This window comes from Heterodontus francisci, chromosome 13 (assembly GCF_036365525.1).
Source record: "Heterodontus francisci isolate sHetFra1 chromosome 13, sHetFra1.hap1, whole genome shotgun sequence".
NCBI classification, from domain to species: Eukaryota; Metazoa; Chordata; class Chondrichthyes; order Heterodontiformes; family Heterodontidae; genus Heterodontus; species Heterodontus francisci.
Genome location: NC_090383.1, coordinates 25,907,671 through 25,929,304, shown reverse-complemented (window position 1 = coordinate 25,929,304; position 21,634 = coordinate 25,907,671). Strand labels below are relative to the sequence as shown.

Sequence of the window (21,634 nt, the reverse complement as noted above, 5' to 3'; positions counted from 1 at the left end):
TTCTCTCGGGTGATGTTTTATTTTCATTTTGCTCCTCATCAAGGCCATTGCTGCTCCCAGTTTCCTGTAGCTGGAGGGGGTGGGGGGGGGGGGGGGCGCGCTGGTTGCATTGCTGCCTTTTGCACCCTTCACTGCTTGCAGTGTTTCTCAGCTCAGGGCCATTTGTCTCCTCTACTTCCTTGGTGTTTTGCCACTTCTTCTGTTGATGGCAGCTTTTATGCCCTTCCTCATCAGAGGAGGAGCAGCCACTGACTGTGATATCAGCCGCTTCTTGACACTACTTTGCAGGGTGGCTTTCCCTTTCTTTTCTGTCGTCTTCGCATTTTTACGTTTTACAATTTGCCATTCTCCTTATTCTGGTGTTACCTCCTCTTCCATTGAATCTGCTTTCTGTGGAGGAGGCTAAGGGGTTTGGCCAATTTCTGAAGTGTCCTTCCTGGTTTGTTTGCATGCCATGCCCTCTTTCCCATTATCATATGCACCGGAGGTCTTGGTGGAGGGTGGGTGGTGAATCTCCTTTGCAGCAGCCCTGATTGCTGCTCCTGCTTTAATGGCCTGCACATAGGTGGCAGAGCATTTTGAGCAGGCCTTGTAAAGATAGCCACCTTCCCCACACAGGTTGTAGCACTTGCTTTCTTTGCAGTCCTTTGTCAGGCACCCTTCTTGCTTGCAGTTCTGGCAAAAGACTGCGCTGCAGTTGACGGCCAAGTGACCAGTTTTGCCACAAGTGAGACAGTTTTGGACTTCTTTTAGTTAACAGCAATTTTTAATTTAACAGTTGTAATAAAAGTCTTAAAATGTGAAATTTTGTCAGGTAATTCTTTAAATTGGTCTGGGGAGTTCACATCTCATGTTTTAATGTTAATGGTCTCACTGAGGTCGTAACAAACCCCATTTGGAAGGTTTTCAGAATGGCAGATAGTCTAGTCAAATGTAGGAAGTGGGTTTAGGACACACAACTCAGAATTCTAAGACCTGGGCTTTCATTTTAATTTACTCCAGCCGGATTGGAAGAAATGACATTTGCAGACGCTGCCTGTAAAGCCCAAGGAAACAATGTTTCATCAACATCAATCCAGTTGCTAGTGAAGACAAGCCCAATATTGACTATGATTTAGCACCAAACATTCTACTTCACTCAGAGGACAAAAGGGTGACCACCATTAAGAAATGGATATGCAATACAAAAGCAGCAATGGGTTCTCATAAATATGAAGATATGGAATATTTCGAGGCAGTACAATGGAATTGTAGGTAACACATGCTGTACCAGACCTGGAAGTGTATAACACTATAAATGCAGTAATAAAGAAACAAATAGTCTATTCTCCAAGCACCACTATTCTCATTCCACCCACAAGATTCACTGGAGTGGAGAAATGGTATTATTTGTTCTACCAATTTAAGAGTTTCCATTCCAATCACTTGGCTATGGTAACTGTTGCTTTTACTAATTTTTCAAATAAGAATGAAGAAATGCAAAGCATCACATTCCCTTTAAAACAGAAGCCTGCTGCACCATTGTTGGATTCTGGAATTGTTGACCTTACATCCTTCTATGACTTCAAAAAAAAAATGTATACCTGTCAAACAGCAAATATGACTGCAGTATAGCAGCTTCTGGACATTGTTTTTTGAAATCATGGAGAATTTTTACCATTGAACCAACTTTATTACAGTAAAATCTGAGCTAAAATAAAAATGCCGTTTGTTTTAGGTTGTCTCAACTTCAAATTCTACTTGGGCTAATCTGAACCTGTTCCTGGACAGAACTTAGTGGAAGCATTACTGAACTCTACACAAATATACCAAAGGACTCAAAACCTGCTAACCTACCTAAAAAGGTTATACCTTTAGCATGACTAATTAGATTTTTTATTCAGATATTCATTAGGCCACACTTGGAATATTGCGTGCAATTCTGGTCGCCACACTACCAGAAGGATGTGGAGGCTTTGAAGAGGATACAGAAGAGGTTTACCAGGATGTTGCCTGGTCTGGAGGGTCTTAGCTATAAGGAGAGGGTGGATAAACCCGGATTGTTTTCACTGGGATGACGGAGGTGGAGGGGCAACCTGACAGAGGTTTACAAAGTTATGAGCGGCATGGACAGAATGGGTAATCAGAAGCTTTTTCCCAGGGTGAAAGAGTCAGTTACTAGGGGACATAGGTTTAAGGTGCGAGGGGCAAAGTTTAGAGGGGATGTGCGAGGCAAGTTCTTTACACAGAAGGTGGTGAATGCCTGGAACTTGCTGCTGGGGGAGGTGGTGGAAGCAGGTACGATAGCGATGTTTAAGAGGCATCTTGACAAATATATGAATAGGATGGGGATAGAGGGATACGGACCCCGGAAGTGCAGAAGGTTTTAGTTTAGACAGGCATCATGATTGGCGCAGGCTTGGAGGGCCGAAAGGCCTGTTCCTGTGCTGTACTGTTCTTTGTTCATATTTGGTCTTCGATTTGTTCCAAGGCTTGAATTCAAATCCAAATGTAATGCAGCACCTGGTTTTCACATTGAATCCAAGCATGCTGCAGTGCATCCACTCTTATTTTAAACTCATAATTGACATTTACGAAGGCCAAAACTCTTTCAGGGTGCCTCATGTGTCTTGTGCATTGTTATAATCTCCAATCCCAGTTTGAGGCAAAGTTGCAAAAACTGATCTGTAGATTTTACTGGAGAAAAGAACAAGTCTGCCTAACTGCTAAAACCCTACAAGCAGCTTTCTTCCTTCATTAATTTACTGCAGTAGTTTCCTTTTTTTATTTTTTCATGGCATGTGGGCATCGCTGTCAAGGCCAGCATTTGTTGCCCATCTTGCTAGGCCATTTCAGAGGGCAGTTAAGAGTCAACCACATTGCTGTGGGTCTGGAGTCAGCAGATTTCTTTCCCTAAAGGACATTAGTGAATCAGAATTTTTGTTATGACAATCGTTGATAGTTTCATGGCACTATTACTGAGGCTAGCTTTCAATTCCAAATTTATTAACTTATTAATTTAATTTAAATTCCACCAGCTGGCATGGTGGGATTTGAACCAGTGTTCCCAGGGCATTAGTCTGAGCCTCTGCTTACTAGTTCAGTGACATTACCACTACGCCATCATCTCCCCATCCTTCCTCCACATGTATGACATTTGTGTTCATTATAGCTGATTTAAGGCTCATTGTAGTTGGTGGATAATTATATATACTGGCAATGGACATGTTGATGAATATTTGCATTGGCGCCAATTCTAAAACTGAAATTGATTTATTGGAAGAGTCCAGAATAGGACTGCTAATTTATAAATATATCCCTCATTATCAGTGCATCCAATCAATCAGAATAAGCACTTTAACCAAAAGATTTATTCGCATTTAGTTCAACTATTGTGATGTAAATAAAACCTTTCACAAGTATATAAATAGATGCACAGAATGGCTATTGTAACACAACTAAAACAATCTCAAGGAACAAAGACAAAGTATACGAAGAAAGGTCATGGACACCATCAAATCAGCTGCTTCAAATGGACTGTGCACAACATACTATCACAAACACTCTCCAATTTATTTAACCTCAACAGAGGAAGCCAACAAGGGGAGAAAATTCTGAAACTTAAACATGGCACGAGCCCCATCATACCACCCTTAATGTGGCAATTTTGCGCTTCATTATAACATTGTTGTTAGATTGCTTATAAGTGATTAATCAATTCCACTTAAAGTACATTACACATGGATTAAGAATTCATGAAGGATTGAAGCTTACTACATAAAAATTGGAATATTTTCATTTGGGACACATGTACCTCATTGTAAATTGGGACATTCCTAATCAGAATTTTTTTAAAAAAATAAAACGGAAGGTATACTTTTACACAAAATTTAAGCATATTTTTGAGGTGAACATGAAAATCAGCATCGCTGTTCACCAAACAAATCAAATAGAAATAATCGTATTTAGGACATTTTTTTCCAAACTGAGAGGTTTCTATTTTCCTGTATTTTTTTCTAGTTTTCCAGTCTTACAGTAAAGAGAATTAGCCCCAAGGCAGCTAAGGAAATTATTTAGATTAAGACAATACAAAATTGCAATTTATAAATATGGCCAATAAAATATATTTTACCTCTGGATCATCATCATCAAAGTCAGGGTAAGTGGAATGATCCGGGTTGTTCAACTTATCAAGCAATTCAATCGCGAGCGTACGACTCAAAGACTGTGGCACAAATGGGTGCTGAAAAAGAATTGAAAGAATAAGGAAATTCTTTAAATAATATACATATAGAGTATCAGAAAACACACTATACTTGCCTGCAGTAACTTCTCAGCAGTAGGTCTTTTTTTGGGGTTTTTCGTAAGTGCCAATTTCACAAAGTGATGAAAATTGTTTGACCTGAAAAGGAAACATTCTGTAATGAATCAACTTAGAAATTGAATAGATCTTTAAAAAAAAAACAAACAAATGCACAAATTTTTCCTACCATTTCATCTTGTCCTTTAACTTTGGAGGCTGGAAGTTGCTCTTCGTCATCAAAAACAAAGCCCTAAAAAAAGACAGTCTTAAATTATAACTTTGAATGGAGATGACACTTCTAATAAAGTATATGTTTGCTTAAGAATAGAGAGTGAAATTTGACTGATTTAACCAAATTTAGGTGAGTGGAATGAGGAACTACTGACATGCCATGATCAGACATTTTCTCTGGGTCATTTTCCCCCCCCATATTTGCAATGGTTGTGTGTTCCCTATATTTTAATGCAAATGCATCATGAAGGATCCATGAATAAGGTTAACTGTTCCCTGTTTTTCTTTATGTATTTTAACTCATTAGAACACTCACCGTCCCCACACACCCCTCCCTCCCCAAATGCTTCTTTTTACAGCCGATGCTTCTCCTTGCTTTTCTTTTCTGCCTCTATTGTTCTCTACTGTGGTGCTTCTTTCTTTAATTCCTTCACTGCTATTTCCTTTTCCAGTTATTCCTCCCATTCATTCTTTAACTTTACCTTTGCTCTGAGACACTGGAAGCTTCGGGAGTAAGAATGTAAGTAAAGCTTAGATGAGATAAACTCCTGCCAGCAAATTCATACCATGCTTATGTCCATTCTTCTCATTTCTCCCTAATATGTCCTCCTGTGTCCTACTGAATCCTCCATCTTATTTCTGCCTAGCTGTTCCTCCTGAATTCATGTCCCATAAAGGCCACAGCAAGGGCTTTGGAATGCTACTTGGGGATGCAGCCATCTAGTTTTCATGCAGATCCAAAAGCAGTTTATTTTTCATCAGGGTACATATTGATGGAAGACAGGAAGCACACAGGAGTCCTGTAGATTTCTAATGCAATTGTATCAAATTCCATTGGGGGTGAAGGAGGGTGGTATTAAATTAAATTCTTGTATCCCTAACAGGAACAGAGGAAATATTCAACTTTTTTTGATTGAAGGGAGGAGGTTGCAAACCAAGTCTAACTTTATTTTTATTCTCCGCTGGGAGAATTGGGAGGAGGGCATGAAGGTTCAAGTGACATTTGGGGGATAGAGAAAATATAATAAATGTAGAGTACTTCTTAGCACAATATTAGGTGTACAACAGATGATGTCGGAGGTTATTTCACCTAAAGAAATCCTGATGTCATAGAACAGCCACTATACTGGGCAAACAACTAACTTGCCATGCAGGCCTCCACATTTTCATTGTAAACTATAAATGGAATATAGAAAAAGATTCATTAATCTGTAAAGCATGTGTAGATACTTGTTTAACTTGACTTCAATATGCCACTGTACTTCAAGACAATATTTATTTCCCAGCAAGATGAAACTAAAAAGAAATTAGGCAATGGATTTAATACCCACTTGTCACTTTCTGCTTTCATGGTAGCCACAAAAACAGATTAAGTTTGAATGGTCAGCAGAATTTTTTTTTATTCATTGTGTGGGATGTGGGTGTCGTTGACTAGGCCAACATTTGTTGCCCATCCCTAACTGCCCCTGAACTGAGTGACTTGCTAGGCAATTTCAGTGGGCATTTTAAGAGTCAACCACATTGCTGTGGACAGATCAGGTAAGGATAGCAGATTTCCTTCCCTAAAAGGACGTTAGTGAATCAGCTGGGTTTTTACAACAACTGACAACTGTCACCATTAAACTAGCTTTTAATTCCAGATTTATTAATTGAATTCAAATTTCACCATCTGCCATGGTGGGATCCAAACCCATGTCCCCAGAACATTTTTTTTCAGGTTGTTTTTCTTCAGGTTTGCACTTGCTGATGTTCAATATTCAGTATATTCACACCTAATCTGTACTAATGCTTTGTCTTTCAACACACCATTAACATATTGTTTGCCTTTGCTCCGTGACCTTTTGGTCAGCTATGTGGCCTGGTCCAATCTGCATCTTCTCCTTTGTTATCTCTCGCCCAACCCCCACCTCACTTGTTTATAATCTGTGACTTTTCTAATATTTGTCAGTTCCGAAGAAGGGTCACTGACCCGAAACGTTAACTCTGCTTCTCTTTCCACAGATGCTGCCAGACCTGCTGAGTGAATCCAGCATTTCTTGCTTTTGTCCCCAGAACATTAGCCTGGGCTCTGAATTACTAGTCCAGTGATGCTACCACTACACCACCACCTCCCCCTAGTTAGGGTAGTGATATATCCTCAACATGGCAAACGTATGCTCCAAATTTAGAGTTTGTGTTGCATCATTTTTCATCTTAAACCAGTCAAAAACCGACCAACCAGAGCATTCTTGTGGGTAGTAGAACATTGAGATATCTTATTGCTCAGAGTAACTATTGGAAAGAGTGTTTACCAAACCTTTAAGGGGTAACGGAAATGATTAAAGCCACTGGAGAATTGTCGAGATGAAATTGCATGCTGTGCAGTAAGTGTAGGAAATTACATATTGAACTTATCCGTAACAACAGTAGCATCAAGACAGGAGTAATCCATTAATCAATCTATGAGACAGGAAAGTTTTAAAGTCTACAATAGAATAAAGGAAGACAAACCAAATAAGTAGTGACTTGATTCAGATGAACCCACACCACCAGGCTGGTGCTTTACATTTCAAACTGATCAGTATCCATTATTCTGTATGACATCTGGTTTCAATAGGAAATTGCACAGCATGCAACTCCTAGAAGTGCAAAGAAGCTACGAACATTGTTTTAACACTGTCATAGCATCTGTGTTTGCATGTTGCTGGGTAGATGAGGCTTTGGTGAAGTTATAAAAGGCTGACAACATTAGCCTTCTCAGGCCATTCAACAGAATTGCACAGTTCTCCAACTAAGTCAAAGCTCTTCTTTCCACACACAGGTTCCATTAAGTAATTTCAAAGTATTTTGACCAAAATTGTCCTGTTGCACAAGTCCCAGGATTGCTTGTAAAGAACATAGGAACAGGAGTAGGTCATTCAGCCCTTCAAACCTATTCCATCATTCAGTTAAATCAGGGCTGATTTGCACTCTACTTCATTTACCCACCTTTTCTCCACATCCTTTGATGTCATTAACCATTAAAAATCTATCAGTCTTGAAAATTTCAATTGATCCAGATTCCACAATCCTTTATCAGACTGTCCTTCAACCTCTCAAATTCCTAAAATACAAGCAAATTTTATGCAACCTTGCTTCCTAATTTAGCCTTTTATACCTTGGCATCATCTGGTGAATATGCTTGTGGACAGTTGATAATCTCGTCTGCTCATATTAGGATAGTAAAAGATGCACACCCTGCATTATTCATCATCTGTAAAAAGGACTGGCTAATGTTCATATTTGCAAGTTGCTTAGTAGCCTAAAAGCACACTTCTAATATATAGGCAGTAAGATCTATAAAAACAAAGGTGACTGCGGTGACTGCAACAACTACCGTGGAATCTCCCTGCTCAGCATAGTGGGGAAAGTTTTTGCTCAAGTCACTCTAAACAGGATCCAGAAGCTGGCCGAGCGCGTCTACCCTGAGGCAGTGTGGCTTTCGTGCAGAGAGATCGACCGTTGACATGCTGTTCTCCCTTCGTCAGAAACAGGAGGAATGCCGCGAACAACAGATGCCCCTTGACATTGCTTTCATTGATCTCACCAAAGCCTTTGACCTCGTCAGCAGACGTGGTCTCTTCAGACTACTAGAAAAGATCGGATGTCCACCAAAGCTACTAAGTATCATCACCTCATTCCATGACAATATGAAAGGCACAATTCAACATGGTGGCTCTTCATCAAACCCCTTTCCTATCCTGAGTGGCGTGAAACAGGGCTGTGTTCTCGCACCTACACTTTTTGGGATTTTCTTCTCCCTACTGCTTTCACATGCGTTCAAGTCTTCAGAAGAAGGAATTTTCCTCCACACAAGATCAGGGGGCAGGTTGTTCAACCTTGCCCATCTAAGAGCGAAGTCCAAAGAACGGAAAGTCCTCATCAGGGAACTCCTCTTTGCTGACGATGCTGCTTTAACATCTCACACGGAAGAGTGCCTGCAGAGTCTCATCGACAGGTTTGCAGCTGCCTGCAATGAGTTTGGCCTAACCATCAGCCTCAAGAAAACGAACATCATGGGACAGGACGTCAGTAATGCTCCATCCATCAATATTGGCGACCACGGTCTGGAAGTGGTTCAAGAGTTCACCTACCTAGGCTCAACTATCACCAGTAACCTGTCTCTAGATGCAGAAATCAACAAGCGCATGGGAAAGGCTTCCACTGCTATGTCCAGACTGGCCAAGAGAGTGTGGGAAAATGGCGCACTGACACGGAACACAAAAGTCCGAGTGTATCAAGCCTGTGTCCTCAGTACCTTGCTCTATGGCAGCGAGGCCTGGACAACGTATGTCAGCCAAGAGCGACGTCTCAATTCATTCCATCTTCGCTGCCTCCGGGGAATACTTGGCATCAGGTGGCAGGACCGTATCTCCAACACAGAAGTCCTCGAGGCGGCCAACATCCCCAGCTTGTACACACTACTGAGTCAACGGCGCTTGAGATGGCTTGGCCATGTGAGCCGCATGGAAGATGGCAGGATCCCCAAAGACACATTGTACAGCGAGCTCGCCACTGGTATCAGACCCACCGGCCGTCCATGTCTCCGCTTTAAAGACGTCTGCAAATGCGACATGAAATCCTGTGACATTGATCACAAGTCGTGGGAGTCAGTTGCCAGCGTTCGCCAGAGCTGGCGGACAGCCATAAAGGCGGGGCTAAAGCGTGGCGAGTCGAAGAGACTTAGCAGTTGGCAGGAAAAAAGACAGAGGCGCAAGGGAAGAGCCAACTATGTAATAGCCCCGACAACCAAATTTTTCTGCAGCACCTGTGAAAGAGCCTGTCACTCTAGATTTGGCCTTTATAGCCACTCCAGGCGCTGCTCCACACACCACTGACCACCTCCAGGCACTTACCCATTGTCTCTCGAGATAAGGAGGCCAAAGAAAGATAGATGATCATTTTAAGGGCAGACAATTATATTACCATTTTGTTTATTATATAATTTGTATGCGATTTTCAATTTTTTTCACGGTCTGTATGTTCAAGCTTATCATTCAAAGTAAATTATAAATCCAAAACAATGGAGGCAATTGATACGGTAAATAAGCTAAAGAAAACTTATATTCGGAACTTTTTACCCTGGCTTAGGGTATTAAAGCTGACCTCGAGCACAGTTGCAGCATTCAAAGGAAAAGCAACTAATTCTTGACTCAACAGTAAGCAGAATAATATGCTTCGAATGAGCAATCAAAATAAACCTTTTGGAGGAAGGGGACCAGATTAATGTACTACAATTGACGAAAGAATTACATATGTTAGTTCAAGATGAATTTTGTTGATTTACCACATTCCAGAAAAGCATGTCCCTAGATTTAAATGAGCTTGAAACTGGCCTCATTATAGAAAGGAAAATGTATCCCTTCAAGTCTCAGATTAGTTCAATAACTTATTGATTTATCAGGCAGCACTCAGTCACTGAAAAGTTTCATGCATTTTCAGAACTAATCAAAGATGTATGTCATTTGATGATATTGTAGTTCCCCAGGTCAGTAACTCTTACTAAAATGTCATTCCTGAAATCTGAATTGCGTAATTTGAAAAAAAAATGCACGAGGTTAAATATTGATAGTTCCATGTATAATACCAACATATATAGCAAAATTAAAATAATTTTTCTGGTTCATGATGCTGAAAGCTTTCATTCTTCATTTCACTCAAAATGATAAGCTTCTGATATGTGAATAAAACTATATAATAAATCATATGCTAAATGAACATGGAGCATTCAAAGCATCAGTGGCACAGCTCTCTACTTTATTTACCAGGGTAAATGCCCTGAAAAGGTTCCATTTTAAAATATATTAAACTATGAGTACAGTAGACACCAACAGACAAACAGTACCCTGTGGCTGTTACCCTGCAAAAAACAGTGCAACCTAATCATGGTACTGTAACACAGCCTGATGTAGTGGGCAATTTACTGTATGCAGAATAAATATATGTATATAAAAATGTATAAACCATACTAATCATCTGCTTTTCTCTCCACGGATGCTGCCAGACCTGCTGTGTATTTCCAGCACCCACAGTATTTTGTTTTTATACGAATTATCTTAGCAGTTTTCACATTGTGAAATACACCTTTCTATGACATGCATTTGCACTGCTTCATAAAATTCTATGCAGCAATTGTCATTTATCATAATCACAAACATTGCAGCTTAAATGGTGCAATACTGCTACTGGCAAAATGGCTTTACCATATTTATTTAGAGAGTTCAATAACACTGCACCAATTGTGTTATAGGCAAAATACAAAACTTGAGTTTGCATTACTGCAGAGGTTATATCTTTCTTTCAGTATGATTTTCAGAGTTTACAACCTCACTAAATCAGGGTACTCAACAAGTTCCTTATGTGGCCGTTGCATCCCTTCAAGGTGTATTGTGAAATTGAAAATATTCAGCCAGTGAAGAGGGGGCAAGTCTTTATATGGGAAAATAGCAACAATACAGGACTTGTTTCAGTTCCTACCTCATCGGATGCAAGTCAAACATTGGAGGCTGAAGCTCAGCTAGCTCAATACCAGTTATGCCAACTGCCCAGATGTCACACAGTTGATTATATCCACCTTTCCTCTCCACAGCCGCAACCTCAGGGGCCATCCTAGAGAACAAATAAAGTTCACACTTTAAATTGATCTTCTGCCTATAGATTTTCACACAAAATATAAATAAAATCAAAATATTTTACCACTCACATCCGATCTCATTTTTCATGTAGTATTTGGAGTTGAAAATGCCTCAGGAGCTTTCCTTCCGTTATGAATTATATAATGGTCACTAACAAAATTACAGTCAATTGTGTACTTCTTGAAAATTCAGCTCCATTAGTGTTGGTCAACAAAGTAAAGGTGTTTGAAGTGAATGTGTGCTAGTCACCCACTTCAATTAGTGCCAATGGAGTCATCAACTCTCAACTGGGCTGAACAGGGCCATTAGACAAGGGAGCAAAAGCAGAAGTTTTTGCACAGCCATGCCAACTCTTACGATGCACACCGCCTACAAAAGTAGGATTCAGATGTGCATGAATTTGCTGGATATATGGCAGGAAGGCCCACTGCAAATCTGTCTAAGAGGCAATGGTAATGGCTGCCATATTCATTGACATACGAAACTCCATTTAGATAAGCATGTAATCCCAGTCTGATAACTGAACAAGAAAATATGAAGAGTATCAACAAGACTTTTCTTCAGCAGGAAAAATAAACCAACAGCCCTCATAGATGGATATTTTATAGAGTTATGTGGATGGCATCTAATTAAAAAAACACCTTTCCAAGAATCTTTCTGCGTGATGGGCATCCATACTTGGCAGAACTCCTGAAATGTGAAGCTTGCAGAATATTAAATAAGATCACCTGCTATGTAGAGAATTCAGCATTCTTCAAATGATAACATCCTTCAAACAACATAGGAACTTTTTTTTTTATAAAGAGATACAGCACTGAAACAGGCCCTTCGGCCCACCGAGTCTGTGCCGACCATCAACCACCCATTTATACTAATCCTACACTAATCCCATGTTCCGACCACAACCCTACCTGTCACTATATTTCCCTACCACCTACCTATACTAGGGGCAATTTATAATGGCCAATTAACCTATCAACCTGCAAGTCTTTGGCATGTGGGAGGAAACCGGAGCACCCGGAGGAAACCCACGCAGAATCAGGGAGAACTTGCAAACTCCACACAGGCAGTACCAAGAATTGAACACGGGTCGCTGGAGCTGTGAGGCTGCGGTGCTAACCACTGCGCCACTGTGCCGCCCGCAACTTGATTGTTGCTTCTGGGGAATCAAAGCTTTTTGTCTTGTGACCACTTCATACTCCCATAATGTATAAAGGCCTTGGAGCTGAACAAGAGCCCTCTGTTGGTGATAAGCTTAAACAGCCTCCCTATGCACACAACGGGACCGGGTGGTGACGATTCACCTCCACAACCCCCATGTTCGGTGGTGGATGTACTCACCTTTCTCGCCAGGTACGTCGAGGTGGCCGGCAGCAGCACTGATGTCAAGGACCCCTTTGGGATTTGGACCAGCAAGCGGCAGGTCAAGGGGACCTTGAAGGTCGATGCCAGTGGAGCCATCATCCACCCTCCCTCAAGCTTCGCTATCGGGGGAAGTCGAGGCTTCTTGGTCTACGCTGGGCAGCCCAGAGCTTGTCGCACCTGTGGCAAATCTGGTCACGTGGCAGCAAACTGCAGCACGGTTGTTTGCAAGAACTGCAAGGAGGAAGGCCATCAGACCAAGGACTGTAAGCAGACTAAGAGTCGCAACTTGTGCGGTGCGGCAGGCCATCTCTACAAAACCTGCCCCAAACGCTGCCTCAGTTATGCTCAGGCGGCAAGATCCAAGGAAAGGCCGGGAGAAGGTTCGACGAAGCCGTCCGGTGTTCGAAAGGAGAGCAGCAACCTTCTCCGCAGTAAGGAACTTCAACCTGAGAAAGAGAAGAAAGGGGAGGCAGCTGAAACCAGCGACCCAGCACCTGGAAACCCCTCCTCCACAGACAGAATCAATGGAGGAGGAGGCAGCAGATGGACAAACTGGTCAGTGGCAAGTGGTCCAGAGGAAAACCACAAAGAAAAGACCTCCAAAAGCGGAACACGCCACCACCCAAACCAGTGGCAAGAGGAGGCTACCTTCTGAAATAGACTACAGCAACTCCTCTTCACTGGACGAGGAAATGCTGGAACGAGGCGGCAGAACTCCAAGGAGCTGAAAGATAAAGCACCCCAGGCCCCGGGCACGGGAAACTTTGATGGGCCCGGCGTGCCCCAACCCCAAAGCACCACACCGAGCGACACGGCCAGCGTATCCCAGCTCCGGGACACCGAGAGCAAAGACACGTCTGGCGCACCTCAGCTCCGGGAAGCCGGACAGCAGTGATGTTTTCGAGGAGGAACAGAGGGGAACAGCAGAAGACAACCCAATCCGTGCTGCCTACAAGACCCCCCTGATGTCACCCCAGTGGAACAAACCCTGCATAAAAAACCAGGAGGGGTTTCTGAGCCCAACTAATGTGAAACAGCTTGCGTACACTATGGGTATGCAGGAACATCCCGAAGGACTGGGACTAGCAAGGACAAATGGTATGGGAAGCAACAACTAACTTTTTAAAAAATGGGTGTAAGGATTGCTTCCATTAATGTGCATAGCATTAAATCCACTACGCGATGTGTTTCAACCTTGGATTACCTCGCCAAGGTCAAAGCCGACCTACTGTTTCTGCAGGAGTGTGGAATACCACACCTCAGCACCTACAGGCAGTGGTCGCGATGGTGGTCCCACGGGCCATCAATCTGGTCGGGGGGTAATGATTGCCGTTCCTCCGGCCTGGGTATTCTGTTCGGGGAAGTAACTTCACCATCTCCAAAGTTAAGGAGGTGGTGGGCGGTCGCCTCCTCGTAGCAGACGTGATGTACAACAATGCTCCGCTCCGGTTGATCAACGTGTACGCCCCGGTACAATGCAGCGAGCGGCTGACCGTCTTCCAGCAGCTCCCACTGCTGCTGGCGACGTCCAGGCCGGTCATCCTAGGCGGTGACTTCAACTGCATCATCGGTGCGGCTGGACGATCCGGCAGTGACGACAGCAAACTGGACACTACGTCCAGATTCCTAATAGAAACAATTAAAGATGTCAAACTGCACGACGTCTTCAGCAAACCTGCAGACAGAGCGCAGCGCAGATACACATGGTCAAGATCGGACGGGTCTGCCCGTTCCAGGATTAACTTCTTGTTTGTGTCCCGTGCTGTCACGGTCGGATCCACCGACGTCAAGCCAGTGTTCTTCTCCGACCACTGCCTCTTACTGGCCGACTGTCACTTACAGGACGACCAGCGGGTGAAGCTCAATGTGACACTGCTGACCCCAGGGAACGTTGAGGAACTCAAAAGGGATTACAAAGGTTGGAGGACCGTGAAACCCCTCTTTGAGTCTCCAGTTCACTGGTGGGAAGTGATCAAGGAGAACATCAGGAGGTTCTTCATCCACAAAGGTGCTCAGAGGGCAAAAAAGAGAGACAGAGAGAAATGTCCCGACTCCAGAAAAGTATGCAAAATCTGCTCCGGCTGCAGTCGATGGGGGTCGAGGTCAAGGAGGACCTCCAAGAGGTGAAGAGCCAGCAGGCCTCGCGCTTTGCCACGGAGGCATCCAAGATCATCTTCCGGTCCAGAGTCCGCTCCATTGAGCAGGATGAGACGTGCTCGCGTTACTTCTTCCAAAAGGTACACAGAGAGAGCTTTGTTATCAGCAGCCTGAAGGAAGAGGATGGCTCTGTGACGTCTTCGCAGTCCGACATACTAAGGATCAGCAAATCCTTTTATGCTGGGCTGTATGACGCAAAGCCCACAGACAGCAGAGCCTCCCAGTCCTTCCTGTCATCTATCACAGAGGTCTTAGATGACAGCACGAGGGAGAGACTGGACAAGCCGCTAACTCTGGACGAGCTGACAAAGGCCGTTGAGTCCTTCGAGACGAGTAAAACTCCCGTAAGCGACGGCTTACCAGTTGAGTTGCACTCGGCCCTGTGGGACTAGGTCAGCCCGGACCTGCTGGAAGTATACGTGAGTATGCTCCTGGCCGGCAACATGTCAGAATCCATGAGGAAAGGCATCATCACCCTCATCTACAATCAGAAGGGGGAGAGGGCAGAAATCAGAAATTGGCAGCCATCTCACTGCTTAATGTTGACGACAAGATTCTGTCCATCGTCATAGCCAGCCGAGTCAAGTCTGCTCTGGAGTCGGTGATCCACCCTGATCAGACCTGTACTGTACCCGGCAGGAAGATCTCTGATAGTCTCGCGCTACTCAGGGATACCATCGCCTATGTATTGGACGGGAGGGTGGACACCTGCCTCATCAGCCTGGACCAGGAGAAGACTTTTGACAGGATATCGCACACCTACATGATGGACGTGCTTTCCAAAATGCCATTTGGGGAGGGAATCTGCAATTGGATCAAACTGCTCTACACAAACATCAGTAGCGCAGTCTCAATCAATGGGTGGGAATCGGAAAGTTTCCCAATCCAATCTGGAGTCAGACAGGGCTGTCCTCTCTCCCCGGTCTTGTTTGTTTGCTGTATTGAACCCTTTGCTGAGTCTATTAGGAAGGATGCGAGCATAAGAGGGGTGACAATCCCAGGCAGTGGAGGCACTCAGGTGAAAACCTCCCTGTACATGGATGACGTCGCCGTCTTCTGCTCGGATCCGCTGTCCGTGCGCAGACTGATGAGCATCTGCGACCAGTTCGAACTGGCCTCGGGAGCCAAAGTTAACCACAGCAAGAGCGAGGCCATGTTCTTTGGGAACTGGGCTAACCGATCCTTTGTCCCCTTCACCGTCAGGTCAGACCACCTAAAGGTGCTGGGGATATGGTTCGGAAGGGCGGGGCCATGCACCAGATCCTGGGAGGAGCGAGTAGCCAAGGTACAACACAAGCTGAGAATGTGGGGGCAGCGATCTCTCTCCATTGTGGGCAAGAACCTGGTCATCAGGTGCGAGGCGCTCACGTTGTTGCCGTACGTGGCGCAGGTCTGGCCCATACCCCACTCCTGCACTGTGGTGGTCACCCGAGCCATTTTCCGCTTCATCTGGGGATCTAAAATGGACCGGGTCCGGAGGGACAAGGTATTCAAACCTCTGGATAAGGGCGGGAAAAATGTACCCAACGTCGCCCTCATCCTGATGGCCACCTTCGTGTGCTGCTGCATCAAGCTGGATGTGGACCTCCAGTACGCAAACTCCAAGTGTCACTACGTGGGGAGGTTCTATCTGTCCCCGGTGTTGCGAAGAATGGGCCTGGTCACATTGCCGCTGAACGCTCCATCCAGTTGGACCGTGCCGTACCACCTATCCTTTGTGGAGCAGTTTCTGCGGGAAAACACCTTTGACCACCAATCCATCAGGCAGTGGTCTGCACGGAATGTCCTCAAGGCCCTTCGGGAAAAGGAGATGGTGGATCCTGTCGGATGGTTCCCCGAGCAGACCGTCAAAGTCATTTGGCGGAATGCCTCATCACCAGAACTTTCAAACAAGCACCAAGATGTAGCTTGGCTGGTGGTGAGAAGAGCCCTCCCCGTCAGATCCTTCCTGCATGCCCGAAGTCTCACCCCCTCCGCACAATGCCCCTGCGGTGGCTGTGGTGGGGAAGAGACAGTTGCCCACTTCCTTCTGGAATGTGTCTTTGCAAAGCAGGTGTGGAAAGAGATGCAGTGGTGTTTGTCGAGGTTCATCCCAAGCAGCTCTGTAACACAGGAGTCTGTGCTCTATGGGCTGTTCCCAGGGACGCACACCAAGGCAAACATCAACTGCTGCTGGAGGACTATCAGTTCGGTGAAAGACGCCCTTTGGTCTGCCCTAAACTTGCTAGTCTTCCAGCTGCAAAGAGTTGTCCACGACCAAATGTTGCAGACTGGCACATTCCAAGGTCCAGGACTACGTGCAGAGGGACGCACTAAAGCTTGGGGCAGCCGCCGCAAAGGCTCAATGGGGAAAGACCACTGTGTAAGGTCCCCCCACCAAGCTGAACTGAGGGGCTGGATCCATGGGAAACCCCTCTAACTGTATCGGGAAAATTCTGTGTGCTGTAAAATGTAAAAATGCATATGGCATGACAAATGAAATGGAAGGGTTGTGAAGCAACTCATGATTGTATTGAAGGAAACTGATCACCTTTGCACTGTTTGTAATTTTTGACTTGGTGCTGTTTGAAACTGTTTGGTAATGTATTTTTTTTTTTTTTTTTACAGATTTTTATGAATAAAGTATATTTTGGAAATAAAAAATAAAAATAAAACAAATGAGCCAGCAAGGCCCGAGGGGTTGGTAGAGGGAGACTCTGGAGTGTGACAGATGCTATCATTTAATGATTAAGGAAGACCTTACAAGGTCGTTAATCTTTCTTTGTCATTCAGACAACTCCCTAACACTGTAGAAACTTTATCACTTTAGAAAGATACAACAACTGCTGCTCCTAAAAAGATCTGCCAAAAAACTTGCTAAAAGTTGAACAAATGTAAAGACCAATGTGAGGGGTATCACACATCCAATGCTTAACTAAATAGTAATGTGAAGCAAATGCTCCACTATCCACCTGGCTATGTCACAAAGTTACCAAACAGAATGTTCTACAACATAACTAACTGCCAAGACTGCATAAAATTCCAAGTGTGATGGACCAAGAAAAAATGCTCCATGCGCATCGAAATAGTGAAACCTACAATCTTATCTGGCAATGCATAAAGAGAAGGTACAATTACTCAAATAAAACAAACATCATCTTGGGGAAAAACCCAGAGTTTGTCTTGAGAATTAACCTAATCTCATGCCCACCTCTGATGGTTCATGGGCAACTGCGAATGACAGCCACATGCACATAAATACAACTAGTCTTCAGATCTGACTCAAACACAATGCAGATATTCTACAATATAAAGTGAACCTCGCGTGTGGTAACAGAAGATCCGGCTGCACAAAATTTTAATAGTTGACATTATAAGACAGTTAATGAAGTTTTCTTTCAATTGTGCAAGATTTCAGATACCATGGTAAGAACTTGGTCCAAAACATTTAATAATCACATGAGCAGGTGAAAATATTCTGGCTGTGGGTGCAGAATCCCTTTCTTGTTCTCCTCCCCACCCTCCATCCCGATCACTGCTATAGCCAGGCCTGCATGCAGAATTAAGGATGGTTATCATCATTGACAACCAATCTGACAATTTATGGTAAAAGAATGAATATCACCTGGTTCACATGTGCCCTCTACGACACCTTGGGAATTAGAGAAAAGAAATAAAAGCATATGAAAAAAATGCAGCTCCAGGAAAAAGGCCATCCCACTTCCACAGGGATGTGCTACCTAACTTGGTCTCCATCTCCACCACCCATTTTCAGAATATTCCTTGAAATACCAAAAGGATAATCACGATACCTCTGGGAAAAAGGCTAAATTCTAGTAAACATGACTAGTTTTACACCATCAGTTCGATTCCACATACCTCAAAGATTATGCGCAGATTATTTCAAAGAGCAAAAGTTGAACAATGTCTTGGGAAAGATCAATTTGGGTTTTGCAGAGAATATTGAACAGAACAGGCAATAGGTCTTTTAAAAATGAAGGCCAGTTTGCCTGTTCAGGTGGATGTAAAAGATCCCATGGCAGTATTCAAAGATCAGGAGAGTTCTCCCAGTATCTTGACCAACATTTATTCCTCAACCAACATCACAAATTGATTAACTGGTCATTTATCTCACTGCTGTCTACAGAACAAAGTGGCTGCAAAATTAGCTGCTCAGTTGCCTATATTACAACAGTGGTGGCACCTCAAAAAGTAATTCATTGGTTGTGAAGCATTTTGAAAGGTACTGTATAAATGAAACTCTCTTTATAAATGATATATGTTAGAATGCATCAGAACAAACCCCAAGAACAGAAAGCTGGGTGGTCAGAAAAACTGATTTCCCTGGACCTGCATGCAGTCTAAGATTACATACTTACTATCTTTTTTAGCTGGATTACACAAAGGAGTGTGCAATTATTCTTTATATATAAAACAGGGCATGTAAATTATGATTGGTGCCAAAGTCAGTGTAAACTAGTGCATGCTACAGATGCTCAACAAGGGAGAGGAACTAAAATGGATTCGTCAATTTAAAAAAAAACTTATGCACTATAAAAAAAGCACATTTACTGAGAGTTACCTTGCAAGATATACTGGAGTCTATGTATTCAAAGGTTGTTTGTTTCTATATTCACAGTTGTGTACTTTGATAATACCATGTTCATCTTAATATCTATAATATCAAGTACTATTGCATTCATGAAGAAAATTATAGGAAAAAAAAGAGTAAACATTACCAATATGGAGTACCAATAAACGACTTCCTTTTTGCTATCGTTGCAGTAATTTGTGCAGAAACTCCAAAATCAGCTGAAATGTGAATGGTAGGATATTAGTGGCATTAACTACAAGTGTCAATTTTATGAATAGCAAAGTACATCAGAGACACTTTTAGCTCATAGCCTCTTCACTCTTCCCTGTTGGGTCACTGCTCTGGGCCTGTGTCTCTAACATAATGCCAGGCTCATACTGTAACCAATGTGATATCAGATTATTGTCAGCTGTGGCTTAGTAGTGTTACTGTAGCTTGGTGGGTAGCACTCCCACCTCGGAAGGTTCCAAGTTCAATTCTCACTCCAGGGGCTGGATTTTAAAGGCTCTACAACGCCGGGGGTGGGGGGCCGTAGGTGGGGAATGAAGTTAGCAACAGATGAGGCCCGCCACCAACCCAGACAGGCCTTGTCCCGATCTCGGTGGCGGCAGCGAGACCTCGTGGCAGCCTCTGCACCTCTCGGCGACGGGACCCGCATTATAATATGTTAATAGATACTTACCTTTAATTAACATGCAGGCCTCAGTGAATCTGCCAGCAGGTTGGGATCTTCATTCTAGCGGCCGGCAAGGCTGCACCTATCGGGGAAACGAAGCACGACACCTGTGGGGAAGGGGTGGGAGATGATTTGCTCCGTGCGTGAGGTGGGGAGCGGGTCAAACGTTTCGGATTATTTGGGGGGGGGTGGGAAGGAGTAAAGGACAAAGGTTTTGAATTTTGAGAGGTGCGGAGGAGGGAGGAAGGTCATTTAATCATGGCAGGTATTCCGGGGAGGGGGGGTGGGGTGCAAAAGGCAGGAATGATGTTTCATGCCATTGGGTGGGATGGTGAGGGGAGGGGGCATGAAAAGACCTTTCTATTCATTTCTTAAAATGCACAATACCTGCTCAAAACTTGTCATTTAGGGCTCCGAGCCTTAAAAAAATGGCGCCGGACATTATTGGGCGGGGGGGAGGGGCGGCAGCCACCTTGGCAATGCTAATAAGCCGCCATGTTTGGAATCACGGCAGCTCCACAATGTGGGCCCCGTGTGCACGGACCGCAAATGTTTCTGCCCGTCCGTCGCCTATTTCGGTGTCGGGCTTTTAAAACGCAGCCCCAGGACTTGAGCACAAGAATCAAAGCTGACACTCTAGTGTAGTAGAGGCAGTGCTGCACTGCTGGATGTAGTGTCTTTGGAGGAGGCGTTAAACCCAGGCCCCATCTGGCCTCTCTGGTGGACATAAAAGATTCCATGGCAGTATATCAAAGAACAGTAGAAGAGTTAACCCCAGTGTCCAGGCCAATGTTTATTGAACATCACAAAAACAGACTACCTGGTCATTATCACATTGCTGTTTGTGGGAGCTTGCTGTGCACAAATTGGCTGCTGCGTTTTTTACATTATAACAATGACTACAATTCAAAAAGCACTTCAATGGCTGTTAAGCGCTTTGAGGAGTCCAGTGGTCGCGAAAGGCGCTATATAAATGCAAGTCAGAGACAGAGACGTGACTTCAAAATGACAAGGATTGGATCCTGAATATTGAGGAGTATGTGACATTCAAGAAGAATAGGAAGCTAGGTAAAGGTGGAGGGGTATCACTGTTAATCAAGGATGGCATTGGGGCAATAGTTAGAGATGACCTTGGTTGAGGAGATCAGGATGTAGAATTGGTTTGGGTGGAGATGAGGAATAGTAGGGGAAAGAAGTCACTAATGGGAGTCGTCTACAAGCCCCCAAACAGTAATTGCAATGTAGGACCAAGTAGAAGAAATATTGGGTGTTTGTGATAAAGGGACAGCAATAATCATGGGTAATTTTATTCTGTATATAAACTGGAAAAATCAGATTGACAATAGTAGCCTTGCTGAGGAGTTCATAGAATGCTTTCAAGATAGTTTCTTAGAGCAGTATGTTCTGGAATCAACCAGAGAGCAGGTTACATTAAACTTGGTATTGTGTAAAGTGACAGGATTAATTAATGACCTCAGAGTAAAGGCACCTCGAGGCAGCAGTGACCACAAGATGACTGAATCTTACATCCAGCTTGAAAGAGAGAAAAGTGGGTCTAAGACTATATTTTAAACTTGAATAAGTGCAACTATGTGGTATGAAAGCTGAGCTTGCTGAAGTGAACTGGGTTTAGGCTTGGAGATAGATGAAAAGAGAATCAGTGGCAGACATTTAAGGGGATATTTCAGAACACTCAG

The 21,634-nt window shown here is 43.8% G+C and overlaps 1 protein-coding gene across 6 annotated transcripts in view; it reads right to left on the bottom strand.

The window, feature by feature from the left end:
- Positions 1 to 21,634, bottom strand: part of map4k3a (mitogen-activated protein kinase kinase kinase kinase 3a) — a 316,653-nt gene that overhangs the window by 146,139 nt on the left and 148,880 nt on the right. For all 6 annotated transcript variants that reach the window (XM_068044552.1, XM_068044553.1, XM_068044555.1 and 3 more), the window contains exons 8-12: positions 19,407 to 19,479; positions 11,009 to 11,140; positions 4,470 to 4,532; positions 4,300 to 4,381; positions 4,112 to 4,222 (exon numbers count right to left, since the gene is read on the bottom strand). In XM_068044552.1, the coding sequence (XP_067900653.1) occupies positions 4,112 to 4,222; positions 4,300 to 4,381; positions 4,470 to 4,532; positions 11,009 to 11,140; positions 19,407 to 19,479 (461 nt within the window). The remainder of the gene's footprint in view (positions 1 to 4,111; positions 4,223 to 4,299; positions 4,382 to 4,469; positions 4,533 to 11,008; positions 11,141 to 19,406; positions 19,480 to 21,634) is intronic.